The sequence below is a fragment of the Aspergillus pseudodeflectus genome (genome assembly GCF_044049435.1).
Source record: "Aspergillus pseudodeflectus strain CBS 756.74 chromosome Unknown BJX68scaffold_21, whole genome shotgun sequence".
Lineage (NCBI taxonomy): Eukaryota > Fungi > Ascomycota > Eurotiomycetes > Eurotiales > Aspergillaceae > Aspergillus > Aspergillus pseudodeflectus.
The window spans coordinates 468,059-481,591 of record NW_027263797.1 but is presented as its reverse complement, the minus strand read 5'-3'; the positions used below and the strand labels follow the sequence as shown (position 1 = coordinate 481,591).

Here is a 13,533-nt window from a genome sequence, read left to right as displayed (position 1 = left end):
TCGTAGGACTCGGCAGAGCAGCTTTGAATCACGTTAATCATGTCATACGCGGGCTGTCGCCACAGCCTCCACTGCGCCCACTCCCCGCTTCCCCTCCGAGCCTTGGAGCCTCTTCGCTTTCCACCGCCGAGCTCCGCAAATCTCTCGACAAAATCGCGGAGTCCACCCACCATTCCCCTGGCTGTTCGCAGGGCAGCCCAGATTACCTTTTGCTTCTCGTTTCTCCTCTCTCTTATTGTTTTTCGAGCAATAGGGACAAATCTCGGATGGTGCCGCCAAATCGCCGACGTTACCGTACGGCATGCGATCCCGCACAGGATGGTACGTGTACCCTGGTCGGTCCCTTTCTTTTACGGCGATGCAGAGGTTTGCTTGGCTCGAGTAGCTGCATAATCCGATGCGGCGTGCTCTCGTGATCGGGTTAATCTTTACTGGACCGAAGGGGAGTTCAGAGGCTGATCTGGGTTGCGATTTCTCTGCACAGTTTGACGTGTCGCACCCGCAAATTGAAATGTGAGTTTGTCGCTCGATGCTATCTCTTTACTTTATCGTTCTTCAGCAACTGACTGTTTGATCTCTTGCGCGTCTAGGTGACGAGCAGAAGCCTGTATGCTCTCAATGTCTGAAGGGAGGCAGGGAGTGTCGACCAAGCGAGGGGATCGTGTTTCGGCATCAGCAGAATGCGTCGATGAACGAGGGTATCGAGGATTCTTCCTCTGATGGACGTGGGAGTCTGAAAGGATTCTACTCGTACAAGAATACGTTCGATAAGGACAGTGTTTGGCTGGATATTCCGAAGCATGGTAAGGCCCTTGGGACCGCGATTCTGAAAGGACTGATGCTGAACCTTTGCGCCGATTAGTTATATTCGTGGACAACTCAGATCCCTACGCGCAGGACCTAGAGGCCGCTCTGACAGAATCTGAAGCAGCGATACTTGCAGCGAACTCGCAAAGCGTGGGCTGGGAAGGACCACAACAGTTATCCTCGGCTGACAGAGGGGAAATTCATGGCCTTGAGGCGCTCTCAGCTGTCGCAACGCATGATCGCCTTTCATACCCTGCTTTGGCTGTAGACCAGAAATCGGTCTCGACACCGGATAGCGCCGCAACACACTTTCGCAACATCCCCGTCACTTTAGCTAGTCACAGCCACATCCCTCGAACTATACCCGCACAAATATCTCCCCCGATGTCTATACCCTCTGATAATGGCCACAACAACAACATCAATTTCCTTCTCAATCCATCGCAATCTATATCACCACCAGTCGATCCCAGCATCCAGCATACTCCAGAGTCGAGGGGGTCTCCCTTGGTATTGCGATCCACCGAAATCAGCCTTGACGGGCCGGTGGAAACCGACTATGAGATTACATTTCTGCTCCGACACTTTTCGGAGGTTCCTGGACCCTGGTCAGTCTTTATCAAACAGCAGTCATAGTGATACAAAGGCTGATATTGCTTCACAGGATGGATTTGTATGATCTGGGGACGTATTTCGCTTCCCATGTACCCGTCAAAGCGCTCCGCAACCCGTTACTGAAGTATGCGGCGTGCGCCCATGCTGCGAAGCAACTCGGACATGTCAAAGTGGACAAACCTCCAGTCGGCGGCGTCCGACTCAGCCAAGCTTTTCCCGGTGTGCAGACAGACTCCAAAAATATTGATTGGTGTTGGAAAGGCGCAAAGTACTACGAAAAAGCCATTCAGATTTTGATGAAAGAACTGGAACCAGACGGTGGTAACCGCGATACTTTCGCACAGGGTCAGACGAATGAGATGGGGGATGACACGGATCAGCGCGCAAGGAGTTACACTGAATACCGACTGTCACATGGGGACCGTTCGGACGAGATACTTGCCGCAACCGCCATTTTGTCTGTGTACGAGTTGCTCGATGCCACCGGCCCAGCCTGGAACCGTCATCTGAGTGGTGTCAAATCCCTGCTAGACCTCGCTGAGGTTGGGATGCGACCTCTTCAACGGCTTGCACCCGGCGACCTCACTTTGCAACCCAAAAGGCCTAGCCTCTCGAAAGCTAGAAAAGCAACATTCTGGAACTTTGCTCGACAGGATTACTTATCTGCCTGTAAGTGCTACCGCCACTGTACATTCCCGTCGTCTGCTGACCCTGACAGTCATCAATGGGACGCGCACAAGATTAAATACCGAAGACTTGGCTCTGTGGACAGAGGCTGGCCTTCAGGTCGATAGTATCGGGTTTGTACGCGCAAGCAATACGAACGCAGGTGGTTACTCGGGAGAAGATCCTATGAAGGAGGACATCATCTCAAATGCGCTGGTTTGGATAACCTCAAAAATCGTGAATTTCATAAACATCGGCAGTAATGCAGGCTCTCTAGGCCTACACCAGCAAGTTTCGCTTGAGCGATGGTATCGTCTCGAGGCTGAGCTTGATGTTTGGTACAATGGCCTCCCAGACAGTTTCCACCCGTGCGCTCGTATCGCTCGACCTCAGATTGCGGGCGAGGATGAAAATCCAGTCGACGATGCATTGACATTGTCAGAGATTTGGTACAGCCTTGCTATGTGCTCATCAGCCATGCAGCATTACCACATGTCGCGCATTCTCCTCCACATCCACAAGCCGCCCGAGCCCACGCCCGGAACAAGTGCGAGCATCAACCGATACAACTCCTATCGTTCAGCGGAGACCGACATTCAATTCCACAGCCGCGAGATTGTCGGCATAGCAATGGCCTGTCCAGCAGGCTCTGTGCGTATCAACTCCCTACAACCGCTGTTCGTTAGTGGTCAGTGCCTGGTTGACCCTGGGGAACGGCGTATGGTTCTGAGGTTGCTACGGGACATTGAAGTGGACCTTGGTTGGGCGACTGAGTATCGTGTTAAGCAGCTTCTCCGGGAGTGGGGCTGGGATGAACATACTGAGGGCATTTCCTGACTGTGACGTTCGTCGGTTATTATTCAGCCTGAATGGCCTCCACAGTGTTGGTGGCAAACAGACACTCCAGACTTCGTATCCCAGCGTCCCAGCAATAGCTGTGCACCGCAAGTCTGCCAAAGGACTTGGACTTTGGAGGCATTTACTGTTTGTGGGAGTGGCTCGCAATCTCTCTCTAGTACTTTTCGAAATTTTGATCATGCATCCGCAGGGAGATGGGTCCCACGATTCCCGATCTCGGCCCTCAAATCTTGGCTGAATGGCTGCAGGAGCTGCACTTGCATTCCACTACTACGCAGGTGGGCACCGTTCCAATTGCAACCTGCTTCTTTCAGACTGTGCTTCTATACCCACCGGCAGTCTAATATTACTTGCCGGGAACGCCCATCGCAAGTTGACGGCCCATGCGTTCTTGGTTCTTGAACTTCTTGAGCGTTCTTAGACGAATTTTCCATCCATTAGCGCGGCGCACCGGCAGTAATAGAGCGCTATTTTCGAACGAGATACTACCTTCTGAAACTGGTTATTATAATCAATGAAAATACATACCTGGCTTATTGGTCCTGAACCGCAGTGCTTTCGTGTTTCTGCTCGGCAAGAAGGGTGTCTGTCCAATTCTGAGCTCCAGGGATGCACATCGGCTTCATCAGCTCGGATTGTCTGAGGTTCTCAACATCCTTACGGCTCAGCCAATGTCACCATAGAAACCAGAAACTACTCTCCATTTCATCACCTCATCATTCCTTGACTAGCTAGGTGGGTTACGGCATAAGTGTCCCTTCTGGCAAAGCAAATCACCACCCAAGCCCGCCTTCAATCTGCAAATACTCCGATCACCGACTAGCTCGGTGTATTCTTTCCCACCTTCGTACGCTCGCGCCCCTTCGTCGCACTTGCATGAGCTCACATGAAGATCACTACGTACCTGTCAATGGCAGGCTCCGCAGTTTTCACAATGCGGAGAGTGATACCATTCGATAAGGGCCTCACACGACATACATAACCATCCAGGCTCGTGCGCAGGACGTATAAACAGTCTTAGATCCTGCCTTCCTACCGGGAACCAGGGGACTCCAACCCTAAGCAGCTACTATGTTGATCGATACCGACATCCTCATTATCGGTGCCGGATTTTCAGGCGTGGGCTTTGCGATCCGCCTCCAGCAAAAGTACCCGTTGGTGACATATGAGGTCTACGAAAAGGCCGAGGAGTTGGGGGGTACGTGGTGGTTTAATACATATCCCGGATGTGCTTGCGATGTATGCCTGTCTGCTTCTGACCCATGCTCTGGTGAAGTCGAAGGTCAGAGCTGACGATATCAGGTCCCTTCGCATCTATACTCCTACTCATTCGCGCTTAACCCCGAATGGAGTACGCAATTCGCCCCTCGAGCCGAAATCGAAGCCTACTGTCGCTCTGTTGCCGATAAATATGATATACCCCGGCATATCACTTTTCGCTCCACCGTCCAGGGGGCGACATGGGACGAAGCGTCTGGCACTTGGTCTGTGAGGATTCTAGACCAGCAGACGGGGAAGGTATATAAGCGGCGGTCGAGAGTCCTGATTTCAGCGGTTGGCTTGCTTTCAGAACCAAATGACTGCGAGATTCCCGGTGCCCAGGACTTTACAGGGAAGCTCTTTCACAGTGCCCGATGGGATCACTCATTCGACTGGGCCGGGAAGGATGTCGTTGTCATTGGTCCGATGAAGTCTTCCATCCTAGTGTCCGTTTCCATCTTCTGATTTTCTATAGGAAATGGCTGCAGCGCAACCCAGTTCGTCCCCATCCTCAGCGCAGACCCAGGCAAAGCTAGAAGCGTCGTCCAATTCATCCGTCAACCGCACTGGCTCGAAGAGCGCCCTAACCCTCTATACTCTGACGCCACCAAATGGATCTTCCGTAACATTCCTCTTGCCATGCGCCTTTTCCGTTTAGCCATTTTCCTCTACCTTGAGAGCTACTTTATTACATTCAATCGCCGCGCGGGCAAGAAGATACGCGAGAAGAAGATGAAGGCTCAAACGGCGTATCTCAAGCGAACGGCACCGGAAAAGTACTATGAGGCCCTGATTCCCAAGATCGAACTCGGATGTAAGCGTCGTGTTATGGATACGGATTATCTCGCCTGCTTGCATAGGGAGAATATGGAGCTTGTCCATGCGGATCCCATCGAATGCATCACGGCTACTGGGGTGAGGACGCAGTCGGGTCGCGAGGTCAACGCCGATGCTATTGTTCTCGCCACGGGCTTCAAGGCGACGCAGTTCCTCTTTCCCCTTGAGATTAAAGGGGAACACGGGGTTAGGATCACTGAACATGTAAGCCTGTCTTTTCCCTCTCCAACATTCAGCAGCACAAGCCCTAACATGGCATATACTGTCAACTCAGTGGCAAAATACCCCTACTCTAGTGCAACATGCATACTACAGCACATGCATTTCCTCCTTTCCGAACTTCTTCATCCTCCATGGACCCAACACAGCAACAGGCCACACCTCCGTTATCTTCACCGCCGAATGCCAAATCAACTTTGCCCTAAAGGTCCTCGATCCTATCCTCTGCCCTCTCCACTTGAGCACGACCACAAACATAGGACCCGCCTCCCACTCGCCCTCTCAATCATCCCTCCGCTTCCCATCCTTTCTGACCCGGTCAAAGTCAATCCGCAATCGCAACCCCTCCTCCTCCTCGCAGAACACATCTATCCCACCAAAACCATCACCACCCCGGGCTCAACAGCAACACCGCCCCCGCAACCGACACAAGCACCGGCACCCAAGAATAGTCACCGTAACCCCCGAAGCCGAAGCGCGCGACGCCAGCTGGATCGCCCGCGCGAGCGAAAAGTACGTTTGGACGAGTGGGTGCGCGAGCTGGTACCTCCATCCGTCGGGGCGGAACACGACGCTGTACCCTGGGTCCCAGGTGCGGTTTTGGTGGCGGAGTGTGCGGGGGCCGCGGAGGGGGGACTTTGTGTATAAGGGTTGTGAGGAGAAAGAGCCCGGGTCTACAGGGAAGAGGGGGGTGAAATAGGGACAGGAAGGAGAAGGGATGAGAACGGTTAGTTTGGGAGTATGGTTAGTTGGGGTTAGTGTGATGTGACTATGAGTGATTAATGTATGGAATAGGGGGCGAATTAGGGGTATCTTGGATTATATGGTGTTATGATCTTGTGGGCAGAAACTCAAAAATTCGTTCTATGCTTCGAGCCCTCAGAACCGTAGGAAGGTAGCAGAGGGACCAAAGAACTATGATTCTGTTTATTCGCCGAAGCACTTTGGCTCCCAAGCTCTGTTAGGGCATGGTCTGAGCGGGACTAATGAGGCACGATATATATAACCTTTCCGTCCAGCTCGTGATGATTCCGAGCGAAAGGCACTGCGCTAGATGGAATAGTGCGTAGACTAGACCCTGTAACGAGGCGGCAGTTGCGAATTTGGTCGGTTACCTTCGGTAGTGACTAGAAGCCACGCAGGTACAAGGCCCAATAACTCAAGACTAGAGCATGTACCGCCAACATTGGGTCTTTTGCTCCAGTCTGATGGACACTTTCGCACTTTGACACGATAGCAGGGCTACTGAGGCTAGTCAAATCCTTTATCCGTGAGGCAATGTCGACCAGGGTGATGGTGGCAAGAAGATGTTGCCAGCGAATCTGATGGTGGGCCGCATTTCTGGAGATAGAAGGAGTCGGTTCCTGGGAGCAGTCCGACGGAAGAGTGTTCTCTTCGAACTTGCTCTCTGCTCATCTGCTCCGAAGACGCTTTGACATCCTCCGCGTTTTGGAAAGATCTTTCTCATCATCTAGTTCAAGCTTGATCTCGCCTTCATCTGTTGTCCGTTTCAAGGCGATTTTCTTCACCGCCGTAGCCGCGGTGACTTTCGTTCCATCCTCCTCTCCCTCTTCCTTCACCTTCACGTCGACTTTGACCTCTGTTTTCTTAGTCGTTGCAACGAGTCGGTCCGAAAAAGTCCTCAGGTCCGCAGTGAACAGCACGCTATGAGCCCACCCAGCTTCCTTACCCCAGAGCTTCCGAAAATGGTTTCCCACGGCGTCATACGTAGCCTTGGTAAGGGACTTATTGCCCCCTTTGCCGAACTTATAGTCCCTTTGAGCAATTTGCCAGACTTCGTGGGTTAGCTGCGGGCCATTTATAATATAAGCAAGGAAATGCTCACCATGAGTGTCAACGGGGACAGACTCTCCCCAGCCCAGTCCCATTAGGCAAACACAGTCCGAGACTTTGGGCCCAACACCCTGCAGCTCGAGAAGCTTTTCGTGCGCCTCGCGATATCCACTCCTTCCCTCAGGTGCTATTTCGTCGTCCCCCTCTGAGACAGCCTTGAACTCAACACCGAAAGCAGGAGCCTCCGGGTTCCTCAAAGTATTCAACCACCCCTCATCCCTCTGCTTTGCAACAATAAGAGCCGTCTGGTAAATATACTTTGCCCGATACCCGAACCCCAAACTTCTCAACCGAGCCTCAACCTCTCCACCGTCCGCCAACCGCTCCGGAGACGGGAAGTCATGATACGGCCGGCCATCAATATCAGCGACATGGACTCCATAGTTCACACACAGCTTCTCGACCATTTGCGATATCCGCGCAATGTTATTATTGCTACTGCAAATGAACGAGACAAGCGCTTCCCAGGCGTCTTGGCGTAGGATGCGAATACCTGTAAACTGGGGTGCTTTTTTACGGAAATTCGGATCCGAGGAGGACCATTGGGCGTAGAGCGTTGTCAGGTTCGAGGTGAGGTTGAAGTAGTGCTTGATAATAGCGAGGGTTGTGTCTTCGGTCTCGTCGGCCCCGTTGGTTGCGGATGCGGCTGAGTAGGTCCTGTAGTAGATATGAGTCGGGTCTTGTTTCAGGGAGAGAAGACGACCGTAAAGGACACAGCGCCATTCATCATTATCCGGGAGTTTATGCCATCTGAGCAAGTTAATCGCTAGCAATCGAGCTCAGGAGGAGGTTGGAATGGTACCGGAATGACTGCCCGCAGCGCAGGGTGGTATTGATGCATAATTCGCTCAAGCTAATGGGTAGCTTGCGCCATTCCGAGAAAGCGCCCACGGTCATCATCGACTCGATTTAGCAAGAATTGAGGGTAGAACTGTATTGTGAATTCCCAAGATTTGAAGCATGGAGAGCTTTATTCTGCCACGCTTTCTGCTGTGAAGAGAAGGCGGTATCATCACAAAAAGGTGCTGCGCTAACTTTGTTTGGTCTAGGCCCAGGCTCTCCGCCGATTGTTGCGCCTGCGAGTTTTCGCCCAGCGCAGCTCGCCTCGACCATCGTTTCCTGCTCTCGCCCAGCTTTTTCTGCGTCTTCCACAATTGTTCCATCGCTCAGCCGTCTGATTATTTCTCGAGGTTGCTAGCTTGAAAGTACTTACAGCTGTCCGCGTCGCCACTTTGGGAGGGCAAGATTCAGATAAGGAGCTTACGAAGTGAAATCGCGCGGCGCTCAAGATGAACGGTGATACCTATTCGTCTCGTGGTAAGCTATTGACTTGAAATGATCATATCCTTCTCAGCTGCTTGGATGACGCTCTAACATTCAAAAGGAGAATCTGGTCGCCCCAGGGACTACTACGTGAGTAAACTAATCCAGATTTGATTTCTCCGGCATTAACGCATCGAACGTACAGCGCGACGAGAGACGCGAACGTGGCGGAGAAAGAGGAGAACGGAGACGATCCAGATCGCCCCACTACAGCTCACGAGGTTCCAGACGCGAAGCCGAAGCCGACTCATACTCGTCCAGCCGGGACTATCGCGCCAGGGAACGGGAAGACCGCTACTCGAGTCGCAGGGATGATCGGGACTACGATCGAGAGCGCGGTGATCGCCGGCGCAGGGAGCACGATGAACGACCAGCTCGCCGCGAGAGAGATAGAGATCTGTTTGACGAGAGGCCGAGACGGGAGAGAGGAGAGCGTGGCGGAGAGCGCGGCGAGCGCGATCGCGGAGGCAGGGATCGCAAAAGGAGTCCATCTCCTTCGCGCAAGAGGGAGGCGACCCCCGACTTGACCGATGTCCAGTCCGTATTGACTCGGAAACGGCGTCTGACACAATGGGACATAAAGCCTCCTGGGTACGAGAATGTGACCGCCGAGCAGGCAAAGCTGTCTGGTAAGTTTGTCATTATCTTTGACCTGTATAAAAACTAACGATTCAGGCATGTTTCCCCTTCCCGGAGCCCCCCGGCAGCAGCCAATGGATCCAAGCCGTCTCCAAGCTTTCATGAACCAGCCTGGCGGTGGATCTGCAGACACATCAGCCCTCAAACCCTCCAATTCTCGACAAGCCAAGCGTCTATTCGTCTATAACCTACCACAAAACGTGACTGGGGACGGCCTTGCCTCGTTCTTCAACCTTCAGCTCAACGGACTTAATGTAATTCAAGGTATTGACCCGTGCATTTCTGCCCAGATCTCCGACGATCGTAGCTATGCGCTGCTCGAGTTCAAGTCGCCCAACGACGCTACAGTTGCGCTTGCGTTTGATGGAATCACAATGGAGGAGCATGCAAATGCTGGCAATGGAGCAGAGAATGGTGCGCCCAAGGGTCTGGAAGTACGACGGCCCAAGGACTACATTGTTCCCAACACTGCGGACCAAGAGCTCGAGGAGGGAATGCTGTTGAAGGATGTTCCGGACTCGCCTAACAAAATCTGCGTTTCGAATATTCCCCAATACATCCCAGAGGAGCCCGTGACAATGCTCCTGAAGTCTTTCGGCGAGCTTAAGGCTTTTGTTCTAGTGAAGGACAGTTCCACGGAGGAGTCCAGGGTATGTTTACTCTCTTTTGACAGGTTTACACAGCTAACTTGGGATAGGGCATCGCTTTCTGTGAATACGTTGATCCCGCAATAACCACCATTGCGGTTCAAGGACTCAATGGGATGGAGCTGGGAGATCGTCACCTCAAGGTTGTCCGCGCTAGTATCGGAATGACACAGGCTGTTGGGTTGGACATGGGAGTCAACGCGATGTCAATGTTCGCCAAGACAACGTCTCAAGATCTCGAGGTCAGCCGGGTCTTGCAGCTGTTGAACATGGTGACGTCGGAGGAGCTCATGGACAATGAAGATTACGAAGGTAAGCTCGTGTGCCCTATTCCTTGAAAGCACTCTGACTCGGATAGAAATCTGCGACGACGTACGCGAGGAGTGTTCCAAATACGGACAGGTTCTTGAACTGAAGATTCCGCGCCCGACAGGCGGCAGCCGACAGTCCCCCGGCGTGGGTAAGATTTTCGTCAAGTTTGACACGATTGAATCGACAACCGCCGCGTTGAAGGCCCTTGCAGGCAGAAAGTTCTCGGATCGCACAGTTGTCACAACGTACTTTTCTGAGGTGAGTCCTCCCTAAATATATCTATAAATTGTCAATAATCTCTAACCCGGTGCAGGAAAACTTCGACGTCAACGCTTGGTAGCCACGTTTCATATATCGTTCTATTGTTCTACGATGTTTTCTACCTGATATTCCCAGGAAATAGCAGAGGGTCCGGCCATGTCTTCGTCCTTGGGTTAATGATGTACCATAGCGAGAATTTACAGAAAATGAACTCGAAGTCAAGCTGAAGAATATTCTAACCATTCCGATCAACCTCGAAAACTTTTTCCCCGGGCGGAGCTTCCTTTCCTTTTCTCCTGCACTTCCTTTGTTTCAGTTATCTTTCAACAGTTTTTTCCTTCTTTTATTCGCCACGTGCCCGACACGGACGAGGCCATCTTGATTCCTGATTTTTAGGCAAATCGGATCCCAAGCGATGTTTAGTGGGTATCTATTCTTCACTTCTTGTTTTCTTGCTACTGCTCCTGTGTATTGAAATCCATCTTTTTTATCGATCAAGTCCTGCTTTGCTCTTTTGGGACGATGAAACGGGCCAGGGAAAGGTCAAGAAGGCAAAAAGGGTAATTCCTTACCCACCTTGTCTTCTCGCGACTGTCAGCATAGTTGCTAACTGCTACTGTCGTAGTCTCCTCGCCCAGCCAGCCGGAGACAGAAAGCCCCGAGAAGTCATGGAAGCAAATGGCCGCAGTACGCAAGCCGGAACTTGAGTACATTCAATACGGCCCATATGGGATCCTCAATTGGAAGTGTAATGAGAACGAGCCACTGGAGAACCAAGTGAAGAGTCTGAAGGAGCGTGTTCGGACTCTCGAGATCTACGTACAAAATTTCATCAGGAACAAGGACTTCTTGGAAGGCGACTTTTTTTGCGTGGAATATTGTCTACCCAACGGATTTTCCGAGGGAATTTGACGCACTCTTCAATCAAGCATAGAACTTCGCTGAGAGCTGGGGGCCCGAAGACATCACTTGTCTGACTAAAAAAAAAAAAAGAACTGCAAGTGATTTGCTAGCTTGAAGGGCTATTTCGTCCAGGAGGGCTTTGGCAGCATTCATGCTGGCTTGCACCCCGTACAACGGGGACATTTTTCTCCGCAGGTTGGCCGAAACGGTTATAAACAAGCTTGTTGTTGAGACGTTTTTCCACAACCTATTTTGTATGTTGATGAGATGCTCACCCTGGAGACGATAATAGCAAAGCGATTTGTGAGGACACCACTCCCATGGGAGAGCGCTTGAACACATTGTATGGACGGTTTCAGAAAGGTATGATCTTCCCCTAATTCCCCACAGCAATCTACTCTTGAGCCTGTGCCGTACTGACGGAGATGACTGACTGGCATACAGTCGCAAACGAGTACTCGCTTGGGGCACCGTTAACAATCCGTCTCTGGAAATCGCTCGCCACGGAGCAGACCAGGGACCTCACGTTTGGAGAGGCGACCAGAGCCCACCGCGACGCCAAATGCGCAGCACTCGCTTCGAAGTTGCTGGCGAACAAACCGTTTTTGTGCCTCTTGAAGAAGACTGATGAGCAAGAGCGGAGGCCGGATAACCTCAGCTACGTATTACAACACATGCGTAGTCTGCAGTCGACATGAGTGTGCAAATCCCCTTCCTCGAATTCCGCACCCTCGATCCATCATCGCATGATGCCACGGTGACCATTCAGACTGAAAGCATCCAGGGTCGTCCTCCGCACGGGCGGTCTTGCACTACTCGTAGCACCAGGAACCATAGATGGTGATTTTCGTGCAGTTGTCCCTCGAAGCTGGCCGATTGTCTGCCTATAACTGATCAAGTTGACCGAGGATGCTCTAGGCCTAGGTAGCGAAGCAGTTCGTATGTAACCTGGGAACTGAGTAGATCTAGATTTAGATTTACTGCGGCCGTCGAGGGTTCTTGTAATATCCTTTGATCTCTCTACTACCGAGTGAGAGTGCTTTCTTGATCGATTCAAGGTCTTATCTCGTCTTCGATCTTGCTATGCTTTCATACAGCGCAGGGCTGAGGACGATTGCTAGATAGGGCTTGCTTGGGTATTTGCCCTAGGCTTAGCTTGGAGGCTCGGGGATACGAGTAGGTTTCAAGGCTACGTCGATGAGGAAAGGTACGGTAACATGTTGGTCTGGACTGTTATACTATGTGTACGACTTTCTATCATGCATGTCTGACGAACAGGTACTAGTATAGTCTTTCATGAGCTCGAGGGTTCGGGTCTTGAAATCTATTAGAGGATCAGGCATTCACGGCCGGCGGCCTTTGCGAGAACGAAATTGTCTCATACTTGATTTGGTTACTTGTATGCAAGAAGGGGCACTGTAATAGCCAGCTCGAGAAACAATGAGTGCAGTATACATAGTTTGGGGAGAAATATCGCGTTGGTATCATGATCCAGGGCCGAGGAGGCATCGCCAACACAATGGACAAGTCATGCCTTGCAAAGAAATGTTTTTGACCATCATTGCTCTTACCAACCTCGTTTTTCCACAGGAATATATTCTAGCGATTCTATAGGGTATCCAAAAGTACATATGTGAGAAATAACAGACCCTTGTCGGATCACATGAATCCCAACTTCGTCCCCCGCCCATCTGTATTGAACGTCGAAAACATCCGACACGGAGAACCGAGGCACGCCATTCCTGCACACCAATCACACGCACGCATATACCGAATCCTATGTCGATTCACACTCCATCCAGATAGTATGGCCCCATCCATGAGATGGATCGTCCTGGCCAGCATCCGAAAAAATTCGACGCCAGAACGCGAATCGAAAATCCACATCAGTGGAATCCGTGGAGTCGTGGATCTATGGGTCCTGACTCCTCTCTCCCTCCCCGTGGGGAAGACGAGGGCTCGTTCGCGGAGTCGCGGCTCGCTAAAAATCCTCGGTGGAATTTTGGGACACTCGGAAATGGTGGGATTGGGGTCTTCGGTTGATGAGAGAACGAGAATGAACATGTTCAGCCCTGCATATCGAAGGATTCTCTTCAGACCTCCTCAGGAAGATCCTGTCTTGCTGGTAAGTGTCTTGTAATACGAATACGAATCTACTTCGATGTCGTCTTTGGTCCTTCTATTACGTTGGAGACCTCGAAGCCACGCCTCGAGGGTCAAGCTGACGAATTCGAGTATTATTATTGATAACTAATCCGTCGATAGTCGGGGTTCCTCCCCTGTCAGTCTGCCAGGGCTAGCCAGGGCTAAAGTAGCACTACGACCTCACTAT

General features: G+C 51.6%; 5 protein-coding genes across 5 annotated transcripts; 4 read left to right on the top strand and 1 right to left on the bottom strand.

Annotated features, from left to right (window-relative positions):
* Positions 1–130: 130 nt before the first annotated feature.
* Positions 131–3,055, top strand: BJX68DRAFT_93842 (uncharacterized protein). Its single transcript, XM_071050045.1, has 6 exons — positions 131–321; positions 485–513; positions 591–803; positions 863–1,415; positions 1,472–2,091; positions 2,141–3,055. The coding sequence occupies exons 1-6, from the start codon at positions 302–304 to the stop codon at positions 2,923–2,925; spliced, it is 2,220 nt and encodes a 739-aa protein (XP_070899194.1). The 5' UTR covers positions 131–301; the 3' UTR covers positions 2,926–3,055.
* Positions 3,056–3,692: 637 nt separating this feature from the next.
* BJX68DRAFT_93884 (flavin-containing monooxygenase) lies at positions 3,693–6,318 on the top strand. The gene is made up of 4 exons (XM_071050047.1): positions 3,693–4,185; positions 4,249–4,627; positions 4,682–5,247; positions 5,318–6,318. The coding sequence occupies exons 1-4, from the start codon at positions 4,018–4,020 to the stop codon at positions 5,960–5,962; spliced, it is 1,758 nt and encodes a 585-aa protein (XP_070899193.1). The 5' UTR covers positions 3,693–4,017; the 3' UTR covers positions 5,963–6,318.
* Positions 6,293–8,069, bottom strand: BJX68DRAFT_93873 (8-oxoguanine glycosylase OGG1). The gene is made up of 3 exons (XM_071050046.1): positions 7,919–8,069; positions 7,109–7,866; positions 6,293–7,057 (listed from the first exon to the last, which is right to left on the bottom strand). Exons 1-3 carry the CDS (start codon positions 8,014–8,016, stop codon positions 6,675–6,677), a joined length of 1,239 nt encoding a protein of 412 aa, XP_070899192.1. The 5' UTR covers positions 8,017–8,069; the 3' UTR covers positions 6,293–6,674.
* Positions 8,070–8,223: 154 nt separating this feature from the next.
* BJX68DRAFT_237355 (splicing factor u2af large subunit) lies at positions 8,224–10,570 on the top strand. The gene is made up of 7 exons (XM_071040182.1): positions 8,224–8,433; positions 8,501–8,529; positions 8,585–9,068; positions 9,115–9,728; positions 9,776–10,037; positions 10,084–10,295; positions 10,351–10,570. The coding sequence occupies exons 1-7, from the start codon at positions 8,406–8,408 to the stop codon at positions 10,375–10,377; spliced, it is 1,656 nt and encodes a 551-aa protein (XP_070899191.1). The 5' UTR covers positions 8,224–8,405; the 3' UTR covers positions 10,378–10,570.
* Positions 10,571–11,482: 912 nt separating this feature from the next.
* On the top strand, positions 11,483–12,023 carry BJX68DRAFT_237354 (uncharacterized protein). Its single transcript, XM_071040181.1, has 2 exons — positions 11,483–11,564; positions 11,646–12,023. The coding sequence occupies exons 1-2, from the start codon at positions 11,522–11,524 to the stop codon at positions 11,897–11,899; spliced, it is 297 nt and encodes a 98-aa protein (XP_070899190.1). The 5' UTR covers positions 11,483–11,521; the 3' UTR covers positions 11,900–12,023.
* The last annotated feature ends 1,510 nt before the right edge of the window (positions 12,024–13,533 follow it).

Coding starts and splice junctions, on each gene's coding strand:
- BJX68DRAFT_93842 (XM_071050045.1), top strand. CDS start 302: ATGCGATCCCGCACAGGATG. Junction 1,416..1,471: donor TCGGAGGTTCCTGGACCCTG/GTCAGTCTTTAT, acceptor ATTGCTTCACAG/GATGGATTTGTATGATCTGG. Junction 2,092..2,140: donor ACAGGATTACTTATCTGCCT/GTAAGTGCTACC, acceptor TGACCCTGACAG/TCATCAATGGGACGCGCACA.
- BJX68DRAFT_237354 (XM_071040181.1), top strand. CDS start 11,522: ATGGGAGAGCGCTTGAACACATTGTATGGACGGTTTCAGAAAG. Junction 11,565..11,645: donor GTATGGACGGTTTCAGAAAG/GTATGATCTTCC, acceptor ACTGGCATACAG/TCGCAAACGAGTACTCGCTT.
- BJX68DRAFT_237355 (XM_071040182.1), top strand. CDS start 8,406: ATGAACGGTGATACCTATTCGTCTCGTG. Junction 8,434..8,500: donor TGATACCTATTCGTCTCGTG/GTAAGCTATTGA, acceptor AACATTCAAAAG/GAGAATCTGGTCGCCCCAGG. Junction 10,296..10,350: donor TCACAACGTACTTTTCTGAG/GTGAGTCCTCCC, acceptor AACCCGGTGCAG/GAAAACTTCGACGTCAACGC.
- BJX68DRAFT_93884 (XM_071050047.1), top strand. CDS start 4,018: ATGTTGATCGATACCGACATCCTCATTATCGGTGCCGGATTTTCAGGC. Junction 4,186..4,248: donor ATCCCGGATGTGCTTGCGAT/GTATGCCTGTCT, acceptor TGACGATATCAG/GTCCCTTCGCATCTATACTC. Junction 5,248..5,317: donor GGGTTAGGATCACTGAACAT/GTAAGCCTGTCT, acceptor CTGTCAACTCAG/TGGCAAAATACCCCTACTCT.
- BJX68DRAFT_93873 (XM_071050046.1), bottom strand. CDS start 8,016: ATGATGACCGTGGGCGCTTTCTCGGAATGGCGCAAGCTACCCATTAGC. Junction 7,867..7,918: donor CGCTGCGGGCAGTCATTCCG/GTACCATTCCAA, acceptor TAACTTGCTCAG/ATGGCATAAACTCCCGGATA. Junction 7,058..7,108: donor TGTCCCCGTTGACACTCATG/GTGAGCATTTCC, acceptor TAACCCACGAAG/TCTGGCAAATTGCTCAAAGG.